Source organism: Artemia franciscana, chromosome 14, assembly GCF_032884065.1.
Source record: "Artemia franciscana chromosome 14, ASM3288406v1, whole genome shotgun sequence".
NCBI classification, from domain to species: domain Eukaryota; kingdom Metazoa; phylum Arthropoda; class Branchiopoda; order Anostraca; family Artemiidae; genus Artemia; species Artemia franciscana.
The window spans coordinates 12,775,144-12,802,111 of record NC_088876.1 but is presented as its reverse complement, the minus strand read 5'-3'; the positions used below and the strand labels follow the sequence as shown (position 1 = coordinate 12,802,111).

General features: G+C 36.3%; 2 protein-coding genes across 4 annotated transcripts in view; one reads left to right on the top strand and one right to left on the bottom strand.

Moving 5' to 3' along the window:
• LOC136035331 (integrin alpha-PS4-like) overlaps positions 1 to 2,364 on the top strand; it is a 207,886-nt gene extending 205,522 nt beyond the window's left edge. For both annotated transcript variants that reach the window (XM_065717060.1, XM_065717061.1), the window contains 2 exons: positions 802 to 919; positions 2,209 to 2,364. In XM_065717060.1, the coding sequence (XP_065573132.1) occupies positions 802 to 919; positions 2,209 to 2,304 (214 nt within the window). In that variant the 3' untranslated portion in view covers positions 2,305 to 2,364. The remainder of the gene's footprint in view (positions 1 to 801; positions 920 to 2,208) is intronic.
• LOC136035334 (uncharacterized) lies at positions 2,327 to 26,646 on the bottom strand. 2 transcript variants are annotated; one of them, XM_065717066.1, is made up of 4 exons: positions 26,447 to 26,646; positions 12,975 to 13,072; positions 7,473 to 7,647; positions 2,327 to 2,467 (listed from the first exon to the last, which is right to left on the bottom strand). In XM_065717066.1, exons 1-4 carry the CDS (start codon positions 26,627 to 26,629, stop codon positions 2,429 to 2,431), a joined length of 495 nt encoding a protein of 164 aa, XP_065573138.1. In that variant the 5' UTR covers positions 26,630 to 26,646; the 3' UTR covers positions 2,327 to 2,428. The 2 variants fall into 2 exon arrangements, with proteins under 2 accessions (XP_065573138.1, XP_065573139.1); XM_065717067.1 differs by having other exon boundaries at positions 26,468 to 26,646.
• Positions 26,647 to 26,968: the final 322 nt, after the last annotated feature.

Here is a 26,968-nt window from a genome sequence, read left to right as displayed (position 1 = left end):
GTACTAAATGTATGCATCTACGTATATTTGAATTATTGAACAAAATTATTTAGGGGCTTCTATTGTTTTAGGAAATCGGAATTATAATTTAAGTTTTTTATTGGGTTTTTGATATTGTATTTCATTAGATGTATCTGCTTATAGTTAAAAGTCTGTCAAATTACCAGACTTTTAACTTGGTATATTGATATCTTTTACCACACCGTACCATTTCGGTGACTTTGGCCACATTTAAAATAGCACTACCAATGAAGAGGAAAACCTTGACCCAAATGATTACTAATTTAGTTATGTTTGATCGTCCAAAACCTATGGAATACGCATACGAAAATGTCATCAATGCTGTTTATAAGACCCAAAATGACTTTAGTGAGCATTGAAGCATATCGTTTATCGGTTTTGTAGGCGCATCTAGAAGGATGTTTTACTAACGCGTAGATTCAACTTTCGAACAAGATGTTGTCTTATGTCTAAGTTCACAGGGAGCGAGGCAAAGTTTTAGTTTTCTACTCTAATTTTGAAGATAATGGCCAGTCTAAATTTTTAGAATCTTCTGATTGACCAGTCATAACATGGTTCAAGCCAGCAGAACTAGGCTTGGGGTAATGATAATTTTGAACACTAGGTAGACCTTAGCAGTGCATTGGTTTGGAGCCAGCTGAATCGACAACTTTGTCTTAGATGAAGCTTATTGTCAGTAAAATCTCATCGTGAATGGTTGTTAAAATGAACTATCTAGTAATACCTGATGTTAATGCACTACTGATCTATAAGGGTCTAATATTTGATTAAATATTTCAGTGACTTCTGTGCATCAGTACTACAGTCAAAGTTACAGGCATTGCCCTTGTGGGTTTGGCCAGTAGCTATTATCGGTGGAATACTTCTGCTGTTACTGATCACCTACTTACTATACAAGGTAAATTCTTTTGTTCAAATCTGCTTTCAGTTTAAGGTACTATTTGAATACTGATATAGGGAAATTAATTATTTAGAAACACCATATTATGTACGAAAACTAGTTTTGAGACATTTCAGTTTGACACTATTTGGCAATGAGCTTATGTTCTAAAACACAGCGTATTTGACTATTTTTCTTAGAAAAGCTGAATCTCAAACATTATTTGGGCGCGATTTATGAAAGAAATCAAACAAATCCTAACGACACAACAGTAGAATTTGTGACTTAAAGCCAGAAAAAACGATGAAAACTACAAACACTTCTTAATACTTAAAAATTTAACCCTAAGAGGTAACCCTAAAAAACCTAACAAAAATGGTAACCCTAAGAGAAAACCATAATTCTGTAAATACAAATATCTGAATTGTAAAGAGAAATATGCATCACGTCCTCACAAATTTGAATGGCACATTCTTAGGGAGTGCAAGGTCTAGACACCAGGTCTGCAGGAAGGGCTTTGAGTTTATAGGGAGGATATAAAGAATATGCCAATAAAATCGTCCATATCATGTCTTTATAAACTTTGACGGCTCACGTCACAGAGTATAAACGGCCAGGAAGCTTGTAAGGTGGCAACACAAGTGTGCCAAGCTGGACAATCCTTGGCCACAGTTGTTGCATGACTGTCACTCGTTGGGGCATGAGTGCCAGATTATTTCAAGGAACGACCACGTTCCATTGTCCTGTAATCCTCTTTTGGCCTGAAAAGGCCAGTAGAAAACACCATGGGGAATCTCATGTGTTTGTATGACAACAGTGCCACCACCATCTAAGCCATATTTCATCAGTTATTTTGTGTTGCCTGTAGTAGCCTCCATGACCAAGGGTGCTGATTATCCTATCAACAAATGCACCTTCTCTTCTGAGACAGGTCTTTTTCAAAGCCAAGCAGCCTATTAATGGCAAACATTGGTTGATCATTAAAATTGAATAAGAGAATATATTGATAAATCTGTTCTGCATAACTTCTTGTAAACTTTTACTTAGAAAGTGACTACTTCTCATTTTGGTCAAAAAAATTTATATGACAAGCCTACATAAAGTAAATATACACTTTAGTATTTATTTTTAATGAATAATACCATATTAAATACTGGCAAGGCTTGAAGCTTGAGAGCTTCAAGAGCAGATATTCAAGAGCTATTTCTAAATGTAAGCTTACATTATCAAACCCATTTAATTTTATATTTCTTTTTTCATCACAAAAAAAGTATGTGACCTATTTAAATCTTGGTCTTATATTCTAGGTTGGATTCTTTAAAAGGAAGAAGATTCCTAATGCGGACAAAGAAAAATTGAATGAAGAACGCGAAAACTCTCCGTCTGACGAAAATCCTAAGTAATTAGTAACAAAGTACTCTTCAATTTTATCATACTAATTTAATTAAAATACATGTTGTGTTTTCGTAGGAATACAAATATAACATAACAGCGTTGTATAATCCATAAGTACTGCACTAAAGTTTGTCAGATAACAGGCTGACCTTTTAACTGATCTTCGAGTTCCTAAAAAGAAAAAAAATGATTCCAATAGAGCACAACTTCAATTTGTTTGCTACATACTGCCACGCCAACTATAATTAATGTAAACACTTGTTTTTTGCCGCAAAATTAATTTAATCCTTTTTCACGCTCTAATAGTCATTATGGTTTCCAATCTGAAGTGATGCAATGGGAATTTTGTGAAGCCCTTCTGCCACGAATCTTGTCCTAAAACACGATTCGTCCGGATTATAAAAAAAAGGATCTAATGCTTTGGCCAAACTGCGAAAATTCAACTACCTTGCAGAAGGTTATTCTTAAAACACAGGGAGTAATAAGACAAAAACTATTTTTCGACGGTTTCCAGCGGATTTATAATAGTGATAAACCAGAGAGTCAGGGGCATATCTAAGGTTGGTGCAACAGGTTTGACCCCTCCACCCTCCAAATGTTTCTGAGACTTCTAAATCGGTCGTAAAATCCAGGTAACGACCTATAAACCCCCATCATCGAGCAATAATTCTGGACATGGTCCTCTGGAGAGGTGTGCGTGTACCTGAACCTCCGTATGCAATTTAACCCTCATTTAGCTGAGCCTTATCTAACTCAACCCTGTTTAACCCAACCCTATTTAACTTTACCCCCATTCAACTCAACCTCCGTGTAGGCAACTCAACCTTACCTAAGGGTTCAATTGCAAGGGGGTTCAGGTGCATGATGGTTTAGTTAGGCTGACTTGAGTTCAATTGGTATTGAGTTGCACAGGGGTCGAGTTGAATGGGGGTTGAATTGAAAAGTGTTGAGCCAAAATAAGGTTCAGTTAAATGGGTTGAGTTGCACAGGGCTAAGTTAAATAAGGGTTCAGTTGCATGGGAACCCTTCAGAGAATGCGTTGAAGGCCAATTATCTCTAAGTATTTCCCCTAATTTGTAAGATAATCCTCAAAGAAAACAGAGGAGATTCGGTCATGTTAAACTTTCATCTTTACCTGCTATCTTCCAAGTTAGGGCTGAGTTAAAAATATTATTTTCAGTGCGAATTTAAGCACAAATTGTGAAGAATATTTAGTAAGACTACTGAAGTACATACTTTTTATGCGCATTCACAACAAAGTTGTTGTGAAACAATTTATATATTATCTTTTTTTTACCACAATTTTAATCATATTTCCTCCATATTAGTGGGAAATAGGATAATAAAGTAGTACTGTGTATAATTGTAGAATAATGAATCAATGTCTATATAGGATGGCTGAAATTAGCGTAGCTGCTTTGTTTGTGTCGTTTTGAAATAATGAAGGTTCCGAGAATAACAATTCACAGCCAACTTGCCAACTGGAACGTGATGAGCAACGGTCTAAAATTTCTTGATAAAGCTGGGTTGGCTGTAAATACCAGCTTTACAAACTTAAAGCGAGTTCGGGAATTTTCAGCCAACCTTCCGCTCTATACTCTTGGCTCAAAGTTCTTGCCCCATAAGTTACAAGTTCATCCAACAACATTAGTGAAAAGGTCGGAAGAGGGACAAACACCGCTGAAAATCATTATTCCCATATCCCTGTGGCCCAAGGTTCTTGCCTTATAAGTTACAAGTTCATCCAACAACATTAGTGAAAAGGTCGGAAGAGGGACAAACGCCGCTGAAAATCATTATTCCCATATCCCTGTGGCCCAAGGTTCTTGCCTTATAAGTTACAAGTTCATCCAACAACATTAGTGAAAAGGTCGGAAGAGGGACAAACGCCGCTGAAAATCATTATTCCCATATCCCTGTGGCCCAAGGTTCTTGCCTTATAAGTTACAAGTTCATCCAACAACATTAGTGAAAAGGTCGGAAGAGGGACAAACCCCGCTGAAAATCATTATTCCCATATCCCTGTGGCCCAGGGTTCTTGCCTTATAAGTTACAAGTTCATCCAACAACATTAGTGAAAAGGTCGGAAGAGGGACAAACGCCGCTGAAAATCATTATTCCCATATCCCTGTGGCCCAAGGTTCTTGCCTTATAAGTTACAAGTTCATCCAACAACATTAGTGAAAAGGTCGGAAGAGGGACAAACGCCGCTGAAAATCATTATTCCCATATCCCTGTGGCCCAAGGTTCTTGCCTTATAAGTTACAAGTTCATCCAACAACATTAGTGAAAAGGTCGGAAGAGGGACAAACGCCGCTGAAAATCATTATTCCCATATCCCTGTGGCCCAAGGTTCTTGCCTTATAAGTTACAAGTTCATCCAACAACATTAGTGAAAAGGTCGGAAGAGGGACAAACGCCGCTGAAAATCATTATTCCCATATCCCTGTGGCCCAAGGTTCTTGCCTTATAAGTTTGAGTCGATTGATGAAAAGAAAACCTGTTTTTCTTTAAAATGATTAGACATAAAAAGTAGACAAGTTTTTTAAACTGAAAGTACAAAACAACGTTAACTTTAAGTGACCTGAAATTATTTGGTATATCAGGGAAGCGTCAACCTTCCTCACGCCTTCGCTCTTTACGCTAAAGTTTTTTATTACTTTAAGGAAGCTTCTTATTCCATTCAAACGGCCCTTGTGTTTCAGGAGTCGTTTTAAAGGGATTGGGTAAAAATTAAAACTTTAGAGTAAAGAGCGAGGGATTGAGGAACTGGAAGCATCCCTCATATACGTTTTAGGTTTCGTTTCTATTTGTTTTAGGTTTCATCTATTCATTTCTATTCGTTTTAGGTTTTAATGTTGCTCCTTACTTTCAATTGAAAAAAACATGTTTTTTTTACATTGAATTTCTGATCGTTTTTCAAACAATGCCAGGATATCCCCCCCGCCCCTTCATGAAATATCCATTGGGATTTTCTCCAGCATAAAATTTCCTGTTCCCTGGAACGACCCCTTGGACAATTCCATCCATGCTGTAAATTACCCCCAGTAAATTTCCTGCAGACCATTCGCCCTGGAAAATTCTCCTTTGTCTACTTTCGCCTGAAAAAAAATTATTTAATTTCTGATCGTCTTTCACTTCCTACCGGAAATTCCCCTCCTCTCCGTGGAAAATTTTCAAAAGAATATCCCCCCCCCTGATTATAAAAATCCCGCAGACAGTTCCAACCTCGCTGAAAATTTCCTTCGGACAGTTCCCCTGGAACATTTGCGCATGTGACATTGAGAAAATTTTCTCCCGCCAAAGAGAAAATAAAACAAATACATAGAATTTCCAAAAGGGATTCTGACAAATTTCCCCTAAAAAGTTCATCCCGGAAATTTTCATCTCCACTGAAAAGTAGCCCCTTCGAAAATACCCCCCTACTGAAGGCCCTCCCCCCCTGCGAAAAATGTGTTTATCCCAATAAAAGTAAATAATGGGCAAATTTCATAACTTTTAGCTCTTTCCTCAGACGCTGTGTTGGGTCATATCATCCCCAGAGGCATAGTATTGCCCTCCATTCTTTTTGGTCCCGTAAATATAGCACTATAGCTTTTTATTTGGTCAATTAGGCTTTAGGGAGACAAAAAATAATAATAAACACGCATCAAAAATACAAAATCCCGTATTTTTTTCAAATGGGAAATTCAAATCTCTGCAACAGGGTTCTCTAATACGAAGAACCCTGAATCTAGTGGTGCAGTTGTCATTTAGATTCCTTGAAATCGTGTGGCTTTTCCTCCCACTTTAAAGAATAACGCACATTTTCTCAGGCTCGTACCTTTCGATGGGTAACATTTGACTCGATGAATTTTCTATATTTGGAATCAGGATAAAAAGCAACTTCTTTTATATATCTATTTTCATCGTAATTTCGTTTTTAGAGCTTACAATACTATCGGGCCTAGCCACACCTTACTTGCAGTTCGTACGACGGGCTGTTTGAAAAGATGTTGCGCAGTGGTATAGATACAAAGCCTGGGCACTTTCTGGCAGACGCAGTGGGAGAGAAGGTAAACAAAATATAATATTCCTTTGGCCAAGATGCTTGCCTCAGAAATTCAAACTGATTGATGAGAAAGAAAACCTGCCTATCTTTATATTAAAAAGATATTGGGCAGTGTCATAGGTAAAAAGCTTAGGAACTTCCCGATAGGCAGTGTTTGAGTGAAAGTGACCAAAACAATAAGTGGTCATACAAAATTTGGATATTTCTTATTTCTTGGTATATATGCCCTAAAAATCATATATCGTTCAATTAAATTTTTTTTAGAATAATCCTGAATCGGGGCTTTTAAATTATATTAAGGGATTTCCTATGCATTATTTAACCAAAATGGCTACAAAAAAAATGAATCTTACCTTTCAATACGACTCAAAAACAATGTTATTTAGAAAAAAAAAAATTTTACGTTGCGATATTTTTGAAAAAAAGTCCTTCCAATGCTTCACCTTTATCTAAAAAACTGACTGCAAAGGAATAAAACGCAAATTTGTGTACTTTTCTTGGAATACAGCCCAAAATTCAAATTATTTAGCACAATTAGAACCGAGAACCCATTGCCCACTTAAAAATATGCCACAATACTCAATTCTACCATACCATATTTTTGTTTCTATCGGCATTGCGCCGTCCATGGTGAGAGGGATAACCCCACACCGGGCTAAATACAGATCTCTGCAGTAAAGTTGAAAATATTCGAGGTATGTATTTTTAAAGATGTCTTTAAAGACGTGTGTACCTTTTTTCACTGCTCTGAACTATTTGAAGTGAAACATAATTGAAAACAACTTATGTTTAATTTTTAATTGCTTCAAAATGGATGAGTCTAATGGGAAATTAGCTAACTGAAGTTTAAAGTTGTTAACTATCCCTATCTTTAGTTTGTGCAAAGTCTCTAATTTGAGAAAAAGTCACGAAGAACCACAAATAAACGGCAAACTTTCAATTCTAAATTAAACAAAAACGAAGTTTTCTTCAACTGAACGCAATGTATGATTTCATTTGATTTTTTTCTCTTATTAATCATTATCGACTTCGTGGTTATTTTTAGTATAGTTTAGATAACTTTAATCTAAAAAATCTGTTTTTACGTCCAAAAACCACTCATATTTTCAAGACAGGTATGCTTACTTTCGTTGCATCATTCTTCGGAAGGTTGGGCTTGTGCTCGTGCACCGAAGCAGATCTCACAATATCTCTATTGACAGAATATTGAGTGTCTCCTTGATTAACTCCTATAGTTTTCTCTTCTTGATTTACTTTATCCTTGGCGATTTCTGTCTCTTTTATGTCACCCATTGGAGAGCTAAAATCATGGATAAATTCAGAACGTACTTTTTCGGCATCGTCTAGAATATTACAGCTTATTCAAGCAAGGCATCTGCCCTTGACATCATCAAATTTCTTTGAAAAATAAACACAAAATCACAACCAAATACAGGTTCAACGCAGAGGTTAAGGATAAAAAACCTGATAAGTCAAGTTAAAGCACGAGCAAATTGATATAAATACTGGATATATAGAAAAAAAAATAAAAGTCTATTCGTATAAATTTTGATGAAGGATGGCAGAAAACTGTTTGCCCAACGTTCCAGTGTGGATTTGAAAGGGGAGGGGATTTTCTTTTAGAAATTAGAAAATAATAAGCATTTTGAAATGGTGTCAATTTCAATAATTTGGAATAGATAGGAGAGTATTGTAGAACTGAAGTCCCAATAAAGATCCAATATTAGACGCTCAATCGTCATTAAAAAAGGCTGTTATTCCGAACTGTCCATCTGAACTATAAAATAGGTCAGTCAAACATCTTTGAGAGGTGTCGTATCAAGATTGCTTTAAAATTTTAAAGGAGATTGAACAATTTTGGTCATTTCAGAAAAAAAATATAGCTTGGCTTAGAATCTTTTTTTTTTTTTTTTTTTTTTTTTTTTTTTTTTTTTTTTTTTTTTTTTTTTTTACTGAAAGTACATTATTTGCAACGCGCCTTCCAGACGAAGACAATCCGAAGTTTGTTCACCTAGTACGAAATTCTTACAGGTCAGTGTACAAGATTGATGTGAGAAGCACAGTTGGGTAAGTGAAAGCTAATTTGGATGGTAGATTCCATTCCCAAAAGGGTCTATGAACCTATCTAATTTCACCTTCTTTTTTCTTTTTGTACAGATTCCAAGATTTATTCTTCACCAAAATAGCATGCAGTATTTGACGCATTAAACTAATCGGCTTTTAAAATAGATTCACTAATACAATAAAATAAACAACAGAAAAAGTGATAAATAAATTTCTTAAGCGCGAAGTAGGTTTATGAACATTTTTCACTTACATTTTAGTATTGAGCAAATTAAGTAAGCCTACACAAACCTATTTGGCATCCAATAGCAACTTTATTTTCTTTATCATTTTAGAGTCTTATTTTCAAGGATTTTGTCTTAGCTAATGCTGAATTTCGATTCCAAAATGTCAAAGATTTTAAAACAGAGCTCATCAATTCGTCACAATAAGTCACAAAAATGATCGGAAAATCATTGCTTTTTTTAACAAGAGCTAAGAGCTCATATGGCACTTGTGACGAGGCGAGAAGAGCTAAGAGCCAAGAGATCATATGGTATGAGCTCTAACAAAATTCTATGAATCAATAGATTGATTTAAAAAGGAAAATAAGAGGCTTAATGCCGGTCAAGATTTAAAATAAGAGCTCTGAGTCACAAAGTCCTTCTTAATATCAAAATTCATTAAGATCCGATCACCCACTCGTAAGTTATAAATACCTATTTTTTTCTAATTTTCCCTCTCCCTTTTGCCCCCCAGATGGTCGAATCTGGGAAAACGACTTTATCAAGTCAAATTGTGCAGCTCCCTGACACGCCAACCAATTTTCATCGCCCTATCACGTCCAGAAGCACCGAACTCGCCAAATCACTGAACCCCTCCCCCCAACTCCTCCAAAGAGAGCGAATCCAGTACGATTCTGTCAATCACGTATCAAGGACATATGTTTATTCTATCCACCAAGCTTCATCCCGATTCCTACACTCCAAGTGTTTTTCCAAGATTTCCCCCTCCAAATCCCCACAATGTCAAAAAATTTGGTCGGGATTTGAAATAAGAGCTCTGAGACATGAATTCCTTCTAAAAATCAAATTTCATTACGATCCGATCATCTATTCGTAAGATATAAATACTCCAATTTTCATGTTTTCCAAGAATTCCGGTTCCCCCCTCCAACTCCCCCGAATGTCACAGGATCTGGTCGGAATTTGAAATTAGAACTTTAAAGCACAAGATCCTTCTAAATATCAAATTTCATGAAGATCCGATCACTCCTTTGTAAGTTAAAAATACGTCATTTTTCTTATTTTTCAGAATTACCCCCCCCCCCCAATAGAGCGGATCCGTTCCAATTATGTAAATCACGTATGCAAGGCTTCTGTTTATTTTTCCAACCAAGTTTCATCCCAATCCCTCCAATCTAAGCGTTTCCCATCATTTTAGGTTTCCCCACCCCAAACTTCCCCCAATGTCACCAGATCCGGTCAGGATTTAAATTAAGAGCTTTGAGACGCGATATCCTTCTAAAAATCAAATTTCATGGAGATCCAATCACCTGTTCGTAAGTAAATAGTACCTCATTTTTTCTAATTTTTCAGAATTAACCCCCCCCCCAACTACCCCAAAGAGAGCGGATCCGTTCTGGTTATGTCAATCATGTATCTAGGACTCGTGTTTTTTTTTTCCACCAAGTTTAATCCCGATCCCTCCACTCTAAGTGTTTTCCAATTTTTAGGTTTTTCCCTCCCAACTCCCCCCCCCCAATGTCACCAAATCCGGTCGGGTTTAAAATAAGAGCTCTGAGCCACGATATCCTTCTAAATATCAAATTTCATTGAGATCCGATCCCCGTTCGTAAGTTGAAAATACCTCATTTTTTTTTATTTTTCAGAAATACCCCCCCCCCCCCCACTACCCAAAAGAGAGCGGATCCGTTCCGTTTATGTCAATCATCTATCTAGGACTTGTGTTTATTTTTCCCACCATGTTTCATCCCGATCCCTCCACTCTAAGTGTTTTCCAAGTTTTAGGTTTCCCCCTCCCAACTCCCCGCCCCCATCACCAGATGCGGTCGGGATTTAAAATAAGAGCTCTAAGACACGATATCCTTCTAAACATCAAATTTCATTGAGATCCGATAACCCGTTCCAAGATTTTAGGTTTCCCCCCCCCAACTCCCCCCAATGTCATCAAACCCAGTCGGGATTTAAAATAAGAGCTCTGAGACACAATATCATTCCAAACATCAAATTTCATTAACATCCAATCACCCGCTCATAAGTTAAAAATACTTCATTTTTTCTATTTTTTCCGAATTAACCGGCCTCTACTCCCCCCCCCCCCCAGATGGTCAAATGGGGAAAACGACTATTTCTAATTTAATCTGTTCCGGTCCCTGATACGCTTGCCAAATTTCATCGTCCTAGCTTACCTGGAAGTGCCTAACGTAGAAAAACCAGGACTTTAGGTTTTCCCCCTCCAACTCCCCCCAATGTCATCAGATCCGGTCGGGATTTAAAATAAGAGCTCTGAGACACAATATCATTCCAAACATTAAATTTCATTAAGATCCAATCAACCGCTTATAAGTTAAAAATACTTCATTTTTTCTATTTTTTGCGAATTAACCGGGCCCCCACGCCCCCCCCCCCAGATGGTCAAATCGGGAAAACGACTATTTCTAATTTAATCTGGTCCGGTCCCTGATACGCTTGCCAAATTTCATCGTCCTAGCTTACCTGGAAGTGCCTAACGTAGAAAAACCAGGACTTTAGATTTTCCCCCTCCAACTCCCCCCAATGTCATCAGATCCGGTCGGGATTTAAAATAAGAGCTCTGAGACACAATATCATTCCAAACATTAAATTTCATTAAGATCCAATCACCCGCTGATAAGTTAAAAATACTTCATTTTTTCTATTTTTTGCGAATTAACCGGGCCCCCACTCCCCCCCCCCAGATGGTCAAATCGGAAAAACGACTATTTCTAATTTAATCTGGTCTGGTCCCTGATACGCTTGCCAAATTTCATCGTCTTAGCTTACCTGGAAGTGCCTAAAGTAGCAAAACCGGGACCGACAGACAGACCGACAGACCGACAGAATTGGCGACTGCTATATGTCACTTGGTTAATACCAAGTGCCATAAAAAGCAGAAAGCTCTCGTTTTATTGATTGATAAAACACTTAAGCCCAAACCAAGTCCATTTACATAGAAAACAAATCAAGAGTGAGCTGACTGGGATTTTCTTACATTTTGTAGTAGAATATATTTAGGTTTTTAGACATGAGTTACAATGGAAGAATATTTGTGCGGAAAAAAAATTTATAAGTGTTGCCCTCAAACTTTCTATGATGTGAGAAGAAGAGAAACGTGTAAGTATTTAAGGCCTTTGCATTTAATTCCACCCCCACTGAGATTTTTCCCTTGTGTATATCTCCCACAGTTTCTTCAAAACCCACCAAAGATCAGTTTGTGCTGTTAATGAAGTTTTGAATAATTTAGTATTTGAAAATCAAAGTGACCAAAAGTAAAACGTTTCAAACGTTCTAAAAAGCTTACATAGCATGAAATAGCTCGATTTGAATTTGTCAAAAACCTCAGAAGCTTGCATCCTCCAACACCACAGAGCATGGAGAATTTGGCTCTAGAGTAGGGAGCCAAAGAAGGTAACAAAATAGCAGAAACGTTTTTTAGTAAATTCACGGGTACTAGAAAAAAGCAAAAAATGTATTTACATTTTTCGTAAAAAAAAATGTAAATACACAATCTATCGCACATTTTGGTAAGATTTTGACCCACGCGGTAAATCAAACTGAGCTGCAATGGACGTGTGACTGTCTTTTAAAGTATCTTTAAAGTATCTTTGAAGTATCGAAAATAGACTGACGGGACGGAAATTTAAACTTTTCAATTGAACTAAAAATAGTTAGTGTAGAAATTAAACCATTAAAAAGTTCAACGTACGAGCGAGCTGTAAAAGATCGACGAATTTTAATTTTTCTCATTTTGGCCAAACGCCCCGTGGTATGTTTTCCATACGAGGCAATTTTGATTCGCTTTATTTTTCAAATTCTATGCTACTAAATATAATTGGTAAGTGTTTGTAAGACCGAGTAATCCAGCTGAGTCTATTCAATGGGTATTTGAAGCCAGTGCTTCTCTGAAGTACTTTCACAATCAGGCGTCAGCAGATTTCCGATCATTACAAGAGAGTATGCATTTTTCGCTTGTTACAACTGAATCCTTAAGGCAGATAGATATTTTTCATTATCTTCATAAGGTTCAACTAAGAAAAGGCAAATATTTTACTCATCGCGTTAAGTATATTGCGTTTTGTATCACGGCTAGAGGATCGATTTGTGATTTTAAGGAAGTTCTTTTTTGGGGGAAGGAGTTAGGGGGACTTAAAGTTTTGTGTTTGAGGGCAGGGGCAAGATATTTCTTGTCCGATCCTTACAGAGGAGTAGAAACTGTTTTTTTTTTTCTTTTTTATGCCTATTATCCTACAGGCTCTTTGGCTGGACTACTATTCTGTTATGGATCATTTTTTTGTTAAATAGCTCAAATAAAATATTAACTTACTCAACTTTAGCGTATTGTGAAATTTCGTCAATTATGAGGTTTGCGAAGTCACTAGTATCTGCTTCCGATACTAATTTTTGCCAATCTTTCTTTTTTTCCTAAAAGAGAAAATTAATTACAGATGTTTAAAGGAATAATTTTCGTGCATAAACACCATTATGTGACAGCATTGATATTGTTTGTAAACCAAAATTGTTTTTCAGCTCTTATTAATGCCCTTTCAAACGTTTCTGTTTAACTTCGTCCGCTTAGAGAAGGGGTAATCAAAGTTTGTACCACGACACACTGCCTAGCCGTGAATATTATGCTACCAAGCTGCTTAACTTGAAATTAAATAAGTAAAGATAGAAAAGCTATAGGTTTTTTTCAAGCTTTCATTTCATTCTTATTTGAAATTGGATTTTCTTCTTCAACCATTGTTAACAACAAAAAGGATTATTTTATTTAATATTGAAGAAAAGATTAGGTTACGTCTATCTTGTATGCGTCCAGATTAAGAGTGTACAAAGCAATTCACTTCAGTGGGGGGGGGTAGGGTAAACGCTACTGAAATTTCGGAAAATTACTAGCAATCTAGCTTATTTTTGTCACAGTCTTCTTCATTATGAAATTTGTATGTAAGGTCGTTATTAAGCTTATTCATTCCTATGCTACTACAAAAAAGTTTGATTAGCCAAAAAGAAAAACTTCAGATTAAGTCTTGCTGATGTTTGAATCAGATATCAAGTAGAGTGAACAGTGTGAATGCTTTTTGTACTATGACACGTCTCAATTTCACTCAGATCACTTATACATCATCGAAACGCACTTTGAAATCTTTACTTATACGCATATGGTCGGGCTTGTTCAATCTTCTCTACTTTGTCTGATTTTGGATGCATGATGTCAGCCGTTTTAACACACCAAATAACTACTCAGCAAACAACGTAGAAGGGTAACAGAAAATTTGATGATACAATCAAGAGCGACAGTGCACAAAAAAAAAAATAATAAAAAACATTTGTCACACTTCAAGATTTTTGGAAACTTTACATAGATGATAAGGTTTGAAAATGGTACGATTTTAGACCTTTCATTGGAACTTTAGTGGGGGCCTCGTGACCCCCACTAATTACAAAAAGTCCACAACTATGGACTGACCGGACGCAAATACCATATATCCGTGTCTCGGCGTAAAAATGAGCCTTTTTCAAGCCGTAGATTTTCGGAAATGTAGTGCAAAACGAGCTAAACCCTGACTTTATTTAAAACGATCTAAGTCCAATCTCAGTAAATGAATCTGAAGTCCTAAATTGATGTGAAAATGACTGAATCCCAGCTGCGTTTAAACCTCTCCACCGCAAACTTTTTTAGCGGAATGGTAAGAGGATTCCATCTTGTTTGGATTAAAAATATACATTGATTTCTGATTTTGTGATAGGAGGTAAGAAAGGGTCTGTTGCCACTCCAACACCACCCTTTAATGACAACATTTTCAGCAAAATGTTAGATATTTTGCTGGAAATTAGGACCGGACTACCACAAACTTTTTATTTCTGTACGGTTTGAGAAACAAAGTGTACCAGTGGCCTCTTCACAACCCCCTGATTACCACCATACGACCAGCTATCAGCAAGACGATAGATATGTCGCAGTTCACCTGAGCTGAAATTTTGTCAAAATTTTCAAGCTATATGACTGGCGAACAAAAGTAACCCCATCCCCACTCTAAGCCCCCCCCCCTCACAATGAAACAGTCTTTTTATAAGAGAGGTAGGCATATGGCGTTTGGTTTGAACCAGAATCGTTCAAGGATCTTAAATCTCAATGAACGCCGATAGAAAATTGATCTATAAAGTAACCCTCCAACGAAACCCCTAACATTCGACTTTTTAGCAGCTTTTCAAATAAAGCAGCTTTAGCAGCTTTCCTTTTTCTTGTGCAAAAGCACCTTTTCAAAATAAGTGCCTATATACGATAGACCATGAAATTTAAGGGGCTAATAACTTAAACCAAGCCAAGGGGTCAGAGGGGTGGATTTTCAAAAGCGTTATGCTGATTTCAAGCACGATTCACGTTCAGTATGAAAATACGCGGCTCTAATAATTCCAGTTCATTTAAAATTTAATTTGATTATTCATTTTAATTTCTCTTCGTTTCCAGCTGAATTTTCAGGTACTTGTGTATTATACGCCACTTACTCAGGTTTACGCTATGTAAAACTCGAGGGCAAACCGGTTTCTTCGTTAGTTTCTTTCAGCTTAGCGTGAGACAAGACAAAGACAATTGACAGAATAGATTGGAAATCAAACAGTTCGTGGTAACGCACTGTAGTAAGGAGCGACCCGGCTCAATAGTAAACGAAACTCTAAAAAACGAAATTTTGATGCTAAAAGATACATCAAAAGAATCGAATTTTCATGATGATTCTAAATATATAAGTTTCATTAAATTTAGTCTTTGTCATCAAAAGTTACGAGCCTGAGAAAATTTGCCTTATTTTGGAAAATAGGGGGAAACATCCCCTAAAAGTCATAGAATCTTAACGAAAATCACACCATCGCATTCGGCGTATCAGAGGACCCTATAGCAAAAATTTCAAGCTCCTATCTACAAAAATGTGGAATTTCGTATTTTTTTGCCAGAAGACAAATCACGGGTGCGTGTTTATTTATTTGTTTGTTTTATTTTCTTTTTCCCAGGGGCCATCGTATCGACCAAGTGGTCCTAGAGTGTCTCAAGAGGGCTCATTCTAACGGAAATAAAAAGTTCTAGTGCCCTTTTTAAGTGATCAAAAAAATTGGAGGGCACCTAGGCCCCCTCCCACGCTCATTTTTTCCCAAAGTCAATGGATCAAAATTTTGAGATAGCCATTTTGTTCCGCATAGTCAAAAACCATAATAACTATGTCTTTGGGAATGACTTACTCCCCCACAATCCCTGGGGGAGGGGCTGCAAGTTACAAACTTTGACCAGTATTTACATATAGTAATGGTTATTGGGAAGTGTACAGACGTTTTCAGGGGGATCGTTTTGGTTTGGGGGTGGGGTTGAGGGGAGGGGGCTATGTGGGAGGATCTTTCCTTGGAGGAATTTGTCATGGGGGAAGAAAAATTCAATGAAAAGGGCGCAGGATTTTCTAGCATTACTATAAAAAAAAACAATGAAAAAATAAACATGAACACGTTTTTTCAACTGAAAGTAAGGAGTAGTATTGAAACTTAAAACGAACAGAGATTATTACGCATATGAGGGATTCTAAAAATACTTTAGCATAAAGAGCGAGGTATTTAGGAGGAGATAAATGCCTTGCTCTTTATGCTAAAGTATTTTTAGTAATTCCAACTATTTATTCTACAGCCTTTTTGATTCAGCGGTCATTCTTAAAGAATTGGGACGAAACTTGCGATTTAGTGTAAAGAGCGAGGTATTAACGAGGGTACAAACCCCCTCGTACACATAATAAAAATATAAGAATATAAAATTTTGTTACGTAAGTTAATTCTTAAGTTACGCATATTTTTTACTAATAAAATCGTTCATTAAAAATTAAAAGTGTTAGTTGTATTTTTAATTAACCGAAAAATTGGAGGGCAACTAGGCCTCCTTTCCCACCCCTTATTTCTCAAAATCGTCTGATCAAAACTAAGAGAAAGCCATTTAGCCAAAAAAAAGAATTAATATAAAAATTTCATTTTAATAATTTATGTGCGGAGAGCCAAAATTAAACATGCATTAATTAAAAAACGTTCAGAAATTAAATAAAAAAACTATTTTTTTTAAACTGAAAGTAAGGAGTGACATTAAAACTTAAAACGAACAGAAATTACTACGTATATGAAATGGGTTGTCCCCTCCGCAATCCCTCGCTCTTTACGCAAAAGTTTGACTCTGCTACAATTCTACTTTTTAAAACAATTAAAAACTTTAGCGTAAAGAGCGAGGCGTTGAGGAGGGGACAACCCATTTCATATACGGAGTAATTTCTGTTCGTTTTAAGTTTAAATGTTGCTCCTTACTTTCAGTTAAAAAAAACTAGTTTTTTCTATTTAATATATAATATTAGGCGATATATTTGCACATGGTGTAAAGTATTTGGATCAGTTCGCACTTAGCATTCATTCAATGCAGTCGCATTTCGCTAGCTCTGATAATTAGTGACGTGTGATTATTGGCACGAGTATTTTGGATGCTCGGATAGTTGAATATTGTTCAAGAGTATGGTGAAGAAATCAATTAGCAGGTCCTGCGTTTCACTGGGCCACCTGTCAAACAGTGATTGCCACTGCTGACGTGGGCCTGCCCCACTAACAGGTACGAGTTTTTTGGCAACTGTTGTTAATTACTTTTGATAAATTTGAGCTACAGATAAATGGCTAAATTCAGCATTCATGATCTGGCTCTAGCAAAGTTTCGACGATTCCCCGATTGGCCAGTTCGTATTATTGAGGTTTTGGATGCAAAGACTGCGAACTCAAAGTCAAAATTCTTTAAGTATCTGTTTTTTTGCAACGGGTCACATGACACCCAGTTTGTTCTCGAGTCACAGCTTATGCAGTTTGAGGCAAATAAGGCTGAAGCTATGAAATCTACTAGCAAGGGTGTAAAGGGAGCATTTGAGGATTTTATTCATCCACTGAACATTTATATAGAGCTTTGAAAAGAGAAGCTAAAAACTCAAATTCCAATTCCTGGGCAACAAACTATAGCGGGATCGTCGGCTATTATTACTCGCATTTCCGCGACAGAACAGGAAATCCGAAGTGTGATGGAAAATCTTGCTAAAAAAATAGACGAGAAACTGGATGAAAACTAGTGGCTACTGCTGCTGGTAGGCAGTCTCTATCCAGTGACACTTTGAATGCCATAAAAGCTCAGAGTTCAACTATCGTTAGTGGGGTGTATTCAGCATTGATTGTTGAGTTTGAACCGAAATTCCTAGCCCTCAGTAACGAGCTGAAATTTCTAAGAAATCAAACAATATTTCTTGAAGAGAGAGTTAAGAATGCAGAGCAGAAATTAGATATGTATGATCAGGACTTAAGGCTAGATATTCTTCTTTTCAACAGTATCAAACAGCCTCCAAGTAGTGAATTAAAGTCTGTAATCGGGGGTGTGATTCGCAATAAAATGGAAATATCTGGAGTATCTGATGGTAATATTGTGGAAGTGAGAAGATTTAAAATAAACAGTTCTACAAATCGTCAAGGTGCCATGGCTCCGGTCCTAGTCAAATTCAGGTCGAAAGAAATTGCCCAAAAAGTTTTTAAGCTTAAGTTGAAGCTAGTGCGCACTGGTATATTTGTATCAGAAAATTTAACAAAGCAGAGACGGGACATTCTGAACCTAGCTCGTGAAAAATACGGTAATAAACAAGTGTGGTCTGATCAAGGTCGCGTTTATATACGCCTTGCGAGTGATGCTTTCCCCCGTCGCCTATGGTCGTTGCAAGATGTCGCTTAGATTGTTGTTATTTATTTTTGGTTTTAGTATTTTGCTTTTATTTTTTTTTCAGAAGGAATCAGTAGTTTATATTGTTCTTATTTCTTGATAATTAGTTTTGCCGTTACACCAGAAGGATATGTTGGATGAACTAGAAAATAATGCTTTAGATGTTAATGAAATTTCAGAGTGTAAAGTTGCTCAAGATAGTGTTGTAAAATGCCCTGAGCCAGTAGGAAAAAGTCAGTATGTAACATTTGATTTTCCAATACGGAAAGAAATAAGAGTTTTCGTGTGTCTGAATGGAATTGCCATGTTACATCATCGTCTGAGGATACTGAAATTTTTCTGTCTGCTATGAATAGTAGTATTGATGTATTAGGTATTTGCGAAATGTTTTTGCCTATGGACAGCTGTCTTCCGTCTTACATTTTTCCAGGTTACCAAATGATTTCGAAGGTTAGTAATCGGATGAGACATGGAGGTTTGTCTTTTTTGTTGAAAAATGGAATAAAATTTGAAGAGAGGGATGATTTATGCCTTTGGATTGAAGGTAAGGTGGAAATTTTTTCTGTGGAAACTGTATTTGACGAGAACAAAAAGATTGTAATTTGTTTGGTTTGTAAACCACCTAGCACTCCCTCAGTTGAGTTTCCTGATTTTTGTTTGTAAAGAATGAATGCATAATCATGGGGGATTTTAATTTTGATTTGTTATGTAATTTTGAGTTTTTTAACTTGATGTTATCGCATGGTTATTTTCCAATGAATCGTCTTCCTTCTAGAATAACTGAACATTCTGCTACTCTTATTGATAATGTCTTTCTCCATTCAAATTTAGTTCCTGATTCTTATTGTGATATGATGATCCATCCGGGATCCAATCATCTTCCTGTTACATGTACGATAAAGCAACGGAGCCCGACTTACCAAAAGTCTAGGCGTAAACTTATAACAGATCTTCGGCCGGCAAATTTACATGAGTTCCGTGAACAAATAAGTGTAATATCGTGGGAGAAAGTGTATGAAGAACCGGATCCCTCGCGTGCCCTCGACAACTTTCTTGGGATAATTACTCCGATATTTGAGTCTGCTTGTCCCTTGAAACTTACTTGGAAAAAAGAACGAGATATCCCCCGAAAACCCTGGATTGATGATGAAGTTGTTGAAGCTATAAATGCTCGTACCGCTTGCTTTTTTAAAGTTTAAATGACTCATCTGAAGAAAGTAAAAATGAATATATTCGTCAACGAAATCTAGTGAATAAGTTAAGACGTTCTAAAAAAAAAAATTTACATCGAAAAATTTAATGCACAAAAAGGAGATATGCGGGGGCACTTGGCAGACCATTAACGGCGTGATTAAAGGCACAGGTAAACATGATGGCCTCATAAATGCTATCACTGTCGAGAGTGTTACATTCACTGATAAGCAGCAGATTGCTGACGAGTTTGGTAAATTCTTCTCTGGTATTGGAAGTAGAATCAAGGAAGACACTTCTCACGGAGACCCAGCAAAAAGTGACACGCTCTTTGAAGATTATCGAGGTGAACATCATAAATTTCAATTTGAAAAAGCGTCAATTGAAGAATTAACAAAAATTGTGAAGAATTTAAAGTCAAATGCTGCTGTTATTGACGGTTTGAATCTGAAATCATTCAAGGATTTTCAGTGTATCTACTACCATGTCTTCTTTACCTCGTTAACCTGTCACTTGAAGTCGGCCAAATCCCTGAAGCGCTTAAACAAACAAAGGTCGTGCCACTGTTCAAATCAGGCAATAAGCAAGATATGACGAACTGGCGACCTATAAGCTTGTTACCACTATTCTCAAAGATATACGAGAAAATAGTACATCGACAGCTGTATGAATATTTAGACAAGATATTAAGTGAGTCACAGTTCGGTTTCAGGACTAAACATTCAACTGTTCATGCGGCATACCATCTAATGGAGTGCGTTAATAGTGCCCTAGAACTTCTTATCCCTCTTACTGTGTTCATAGATTTTAGGAAAGCATTTGATACCGTTGATTTTAATCTCTTATTAAGTAGGCTAGCTTGTTTAGGAGTCCGTGAAAAGCGTTTGGATTGGCTTAGGTCTTACTTGCATGGTAGGTCCACAAAAGTTATGATAGATGATGTGGTAGGGAAACCCTTCAATGTGAATTGTGGAGTGCCCCAAGGTTCGGTATTAGGACCTTTACTGTTCCTTATATACATGGATTTAATGCGTTTTTACCTTCCTGGTGCCGTAGTTACATCATTCGTAGATGACAGCGCTTACAGTGATTGGAGAATCTGTCGAGGATCTTATATAGATAACTAATGTAGCTCTGGAGAATTTATCTCACTTCACAAAGCATAGTTTTCTTGCAGTGAATATTGAGAAGACTAATTATATGATATTTAATCGTACTGGTAAAGTTGTAAATAATTATCATAGTATTCTTTTACAAGGTGTTTCCATTAGTCAGATTTTTCAATGTAGATATCTAGGATTTTATTTTGATGTAAATTTTAGTTGGATTCATCATTGCAAAGTCTTATCTTCAAAATTGGCTCGCAAAGTTGGTATTTTAAGAAGATTTCCTACATTTTTTCCTCTACATACCCTGAAAGCAGTTTATTATTCAATTTTCCATCCTTATTCAGTGTATGGTTGTTCATTGTATGCAAGCAATTTTTCTAGTCAGGTGAAAAGGGTCCAGATTATGCAGAATAAGGCAATTAGAAGTTTGGGTGAGTATCTTGCGTGTGGTAGTACTAGAGATTTAGATATTTTGAATGTTGATTTTGTTAAGTCTCAGCAGATTTTAATTTTTGTTTACTAGGTTTTTAATGGACTGTCTCCTCAGTATTTTAGAAGTTTTTATCGATATAATTCGAATTATCACGATTATTCTACTAGGAGCTCTGATTAGTTGACCAATGAAATAAGGCATACAACGGGATCGGGGTTTATGATTAAACATGTAGGTGTTGTTATTTGGAACTCAATTCCAGAGAGTGTTAGGTGGTCTGAAAACCTTATGTTATTTAAAGTAAGAATAAAAAATATTTTTTGAATAAATTGCAAATTATATTGGTTAAAAATGTATCCATTTTTTTTTCTTTTTTTTATGATGAGAGATGGCTGTTTAGAGATTGCACAGTGTTTCGTTTTTTTTTTTTTTTTTTTTTTTTTTTTTTTTTTTTTTTTTTTTTTTTTTTTTTTTTTTTTTTTTTTTTTTTTTTTTTTGAATGAATAGTTATCATTTATTTATTGTAGTTTTGCTGCTGAACAGGGACATTTTACGTCCCTAAATTTAGCAGCATATTATTGATTGTAAGTGTAATTTTAGTAATTTTTATTTGGTGAAATAAAAGCATACCTACCTACCTACCTACCTAGTTTGAAGTGAGAAAACAATTATTACCTCATAACATGCAGAATAATTGTACCTAACATATTTCGCATGCAGACCAGCTATATTTTATCCCAACCCCCTAATTTGCAAATATATAGCCTAAATTTGTTACTAAAGTAACGAAGAAACTTACGAAGAAACCGATTTATTCTCAAGTTTTACACAACGTAAAGTTGAGTGAGTGGTATTACATGTATAAGTACCATTTTTCATATTACTTTATTTTTTCTCGTCATAGGTTTTAATATGGCTTTTTATTTTTCATTGGAATGTTTTTCTTCTTGCAATTTTCTCCAAATAGCCCTATATGATAATTTACAGGGTTTTGAGTAAAACAGGTCTAGCAACCCCATTGGTTTGGAAAAGTCCAAAGAAAAACGGTCTATGAACTTGAAGACGATTTCTAGATTCTTCAATGGAGAGAAGATTAGATACGACTTTTTTCTAATGAGAGGATCTGTTACTATTGAGTGAATGCCCGAAATGAAATAATTTCTGATCACAGCTGAAATCACCTGAGGGGGAGATCTGATAGACTTTCTTATGAGTTGAAGCTAGCTTTGTTGAGCCCAATTTTATTATGCATTAACTCACTGGTGGTTCATATTTATAAAACATGAAATCAGCAATTTTAAGCTATGGTCTAGAAAAGTAGTTTTTCAAACAGTTCGCGGTAGCGAACTGTAAGCAAGCAGTTACGCGGCTCAATAGTAACCGCAACAAAAAAAACTGAATTTTGATACCAATAGATACATCGAAGGGATCAGATTCTTATGCTAATTTCAAATATATAAATTTCATCACGTTTAGACTTACCTAAAAGTTAAAAGCCTGAGAAAATTTGCCCTATTGTCGAAAAAAAGGAAGAAACACCCCATGAAAGTCATAGAAGCTTACTGAAAATCATACCATCAGATTCAGCGTATCAGAGAACCTTGATGTAGAAGTTTCAAGTTCATATTTGCAAAAATGTGGAATTTGTATTTTTTGCCAGAAGACAGATCACGGATGCGCGCTTATTTGTTTTTTTTTCCAGGGGTGATCGTCTCGACCCAGTGGTCCTAGAATATCGCAAGAGGACTCACTCAAATAGAAAATAGAAAAGTTCTAGTGCTCTTCTTAAGTGACTACAAATGTGAGGGCAACTAGCCCCCTCCCTCGCTCATTTTCCCGAAGTCACCCGATCAAAATTTTGAAATAGCCATTTTGTTCAGCATAGTCAAAAAATTTAATAACTATGTCCTTGACGATGACTTAATCCCCCAAAGTCCCCGGGGAAGGGCTGCAAGTTTTAAACTTTGCCCATTGTTTACATATAGTATCGGTAATTGCGAATTATACAGACGGGATACTCTTTTCTGTTGGGGTTTTGGTTGATGGGGGTTACCTTGGAGGATCTTTCCATGAAGGAATTTTTGATGGGGGAAGGAATTTTTTCATGAATGGAGCACTGGATTTCTCAACATTATTGAAAAAATAATCACAAATTAAATAAAACAATAATTTTTTTAACTGAAAGTAAGGAGCAACGTTAAAACTTAAAACGAACAGAAATTTTTACGTATTTGAGGGGGGGGGTAAAACTATAGTTTCGTCACAAGCTGTCCAAACTGGAAACTATGCTGCGAAGCAGCATAGTTTCCATACTATAGTAATTAGAAATCTTAATTCTAGAAGTGCATCACTTTCTGGTTGACCCTCCTCCTCCATGGGCAAACTAAAATTGCATAAAGTGGGCAGAGTTTTGAAGCCGAGGGAAAAGTTGGGGTTGTACAATATGAATGAAATTATATTTTAAATACTAATTCCAGTCATCACTGGTAATTTCAGTATAGTAGGAAGTCGAAAGACCATTAAAAAACTCACGCTTCTTTTAATGCTAATATTCAAGATGGCTCACTTTCACTTTCGAGTTTAAATTAGCCTACTGTTTCTGAACAATTGCAATACTAGCTGTTTTGACATTGGCCTTTGACGAAAGTTGAACGGGCGAATCAGAGCGATTTGTTAAATATTACATTTTTGTTCCGTTAATTTGAAGGTAGGTAGTGTAACGTCCGATTTTGCTTACAGGTAACATTACCTATAAAGTAAAGCGTATTAGCCCCTGAGCCCGCAGGCAGCAAGGCGAGGTCTGTATCCAAACAATCAGAATACAGATTTCGCCTCGCTGCCCGCGGGGCTCAGGGACTAAAACGCTTCGCTCTATAGGTAATGTTACCTGTTAGCATAATCGGACGTTGGTTTTGCTCGAAAGTGAAAGTGAACCATCTTGGATATTAACATCAATGGATGCGTGAGTTTTTTGCTTAACTTTCGACTTCCTACTATACCGAAAATACTAGTGATGACTAGAATTACTACTTAAAATATAATTTCATTCACATTGTACAACCCCAGCTTTTCCCTCGGCTTCAAAACCCTGCCCACTTTAAGCATTTTTAATTTGCCCCATGGAGGAGGAGGGTCAACCAGAAATGTACATGCTTCTAGAATTAGCATTTCTAAGTGCTATATTATGGAAACTATGCTGCTTTGTAGCAGTTTCCAGTTTAGACAGCTTGTGACGAAACTAAACAATTACCTGAGGGATTCGCCACCTCGTCAATACCTCACTCTTGCTCTCATGCTAAATACCTTACTCTCATGCTAAGGTGTTTTTAGCACTTTCAAAAGAGCCGTTTGTTCTAATTAAACAGCTTTTGTGATCCAGGTGTCATTCTTATAGAATTGGAACAAAATTTGAACTTTAGTGTACAGAGCAAGGTACTGACGAGGGGGCGAACCCCCTCATACACGTAATAATTTCTCTTTGTTATTCCTTACTTTCAGTTGAAGAAACTTGTTTTCTTATTTAATAATGGTCTGAAAAGTAGTAAAATTAGAGCATCAATATGTTATTGACGCATATTAACCATGCATCACGCCTTGTCCCCTGAACAAATTTTGGTATTTGTGTCTTATAGCCACCACACTCAAGTTCTGTCGAAAAGTGGAGTTTGGTTAATGCTAATGAAGTAAAACAAAACATGATGAAAATATAATACTTTACCGACAAAATTATGAAAACTACAACAAAGCATTATGGAAGGGGTCCCCTCAGACCACATTATTTTGAATATATTAAATACATAATCAAAACTAACCTAACCTAACCAAAATACCAACTAAATATTTAATTAAATATAGCTGCAATGTAGTTTCCCGCCGAGCCAAAGCTAATACTGTCTGGTATAAAAACCATGAAAACCAGATATTGTCTCATGTTCATAATATGATCTTAAGTGTGATGGCTATAAGACAAAAATGCCCAACTTTCTTATGCTGAAGGAGTATAGGCTAGCTCTCTTTTGCTGTCCTGCAAAAAGAAAGACACAATATGATTAGAAATTTATTGCAAAAGCCACTGTTCCTGACTGATTCCTAGATGACTGTTTGCATGAATCATGTTGCATAGGTGACAAATAACATGGCACCTTATGTCTTGCTGATGTCTGTTTTTCTCATCCTTGTTACTGGAGAGCTACAAGGGTTCTGACTTTAGATAGCATATGGGTCTTTCAAAACAAAAATACAAGAATAACAAATATTATAGAAAAGTGAATCAATCTAGGTTTCTAATACAGTAAAGGTGGATAATTTGCAGCATTTCTTACAAGAGATTCTTTCAGTATTTCATGAATTTTGCCCATTTATGAGTATATATTTTTTGAATGAACAGTTTAAAATATTTCCTGTTCAAGAACCAAACTACCTTTTCGTTACAAAAGAATTTAAAAAAGAACATTGAATAGGATTTGCTGCAGGGAATGTATTGGCTACAGGAATAACAGAAAGAGCAGATGTCTCACTCAGAAACCATGTACACCAGGTGATGCGTGTAGAGTGGTGGAACTGTGCCTAGCATTTTGTAGAGTTTTCCAAGCCTTGAAAACACTATTCCAAGCGCGGTGAGCAGCATAGTTTCCAGTTTAGAGCACTTAGAAATGCTAATTCTAAGAGCTCATCCATTTTTGATTGACCCTCCTTCTCCATGGGGTAAACTAAAAGTGCGTTAAGTGGGCAGGGTTTGAAGCTGAGGGGAAAGTTGGGGTTGTACAATATGAATGAAATTATATTTTGAATACTAATTTCAGTTATCACTGGTAATTTCTGTATAGTAGGAAGTCGAAAGAAACTGAAAAACTTACGCAGCCATTAATATAAATGTCGAAAATTGTTCACTTTCACTTTCGAGTTTAAACTAGTCAGTGAACCAGTGAATCAGAGCGATTATATAAATATTACATTTATGTTGCGTTGATTTGAAGAAATACCTTCCGACGTAATGGAGATTATTCAACTTTTTAGTAGCCGGTGGGGCTTATGGACTTTTTTTTTGCAACCTATTTGCATTGGCACAAGCCTTTTAAAGAATTTTCACTACTGAAAGGAGTTGCTTTAAATGATTTTCACTACTGGAAAGATCTTGCCTCATGGTGCTTAGACAGAAACCATATTCAGATTAATCAAGAGGAGAAAACTCATTTCTGGGTGGGGGGGGGGAGAATCTAATTCCCCAAATCATCACTTTGACTTTGCTAGTGATTATTCTTAATTTTAACTACAAATCAGCCTGAGATTTTTTGAAACGTAAGCTATACCGTGACAAAAGCAAATCTTACTTCCTCTGTCCTTTCTGTGATTCCAGGGCTTTTATTCTCCAATGAATTGAGCAATGTAAAATATCTTGTGCTTAAAAACTTGTTCTTTGTACACTGATTCACTTTGCCTAAAATACGCAACATTTTGAGTTCAATATAAGGCATAGTTTGCAAACATATCATAAAACGTTGAAGTTTCGATTTTTATAGCATATAGATGGCAGCTATGTCTCTTTGCTAAAAAAAGAATTTGTTTTCTTAGTTCTAGCTGACTGAGAATGTTTTTTAAGATTTGGAATTCAACTTCAACCAATAAATTCTTTGCTTCAGATTAATAAAAAACAACTTAGAACCGCAGGATTTTGACGAAATTCTTAAAGGTTCGAAACAATTATTGCAAGGTTTTCCTTAAAGGGGACATGATTTTCTAGTTGATATTTCTTCAACTTGGAAGGTTGATAGGATTTCCAAAATCACGAAAGAAAAACCTATTATTCCTTCTAGATGAATAATGGAACGAAG

Excerpts from the sequence above, each read along its gene's own strand:
- LOC136035334 (XM_065717066.1), bottom strand. The coding sequence starts at position 26,629 with ATGATATGTTTGCAAACTATGCCTTATATTGAACTCAAAATGTTGCGT. Across the intron at positions 13,073-26,446 it reads TAAGATTTGCTTTTGTCACG|GAAAAAAAGAAAGATTGGCA; the intron begins GTATAGCTTACG and ends TTTCTCTTTTAG. Across the intron at positions 2,468-7,472 it reads CGAAGAATGATGCAACGAAA|GAACTCGAAGATCAGTTAAA; the intron begins GTAAGCATACCT and ends TTTTCTTTTTAG.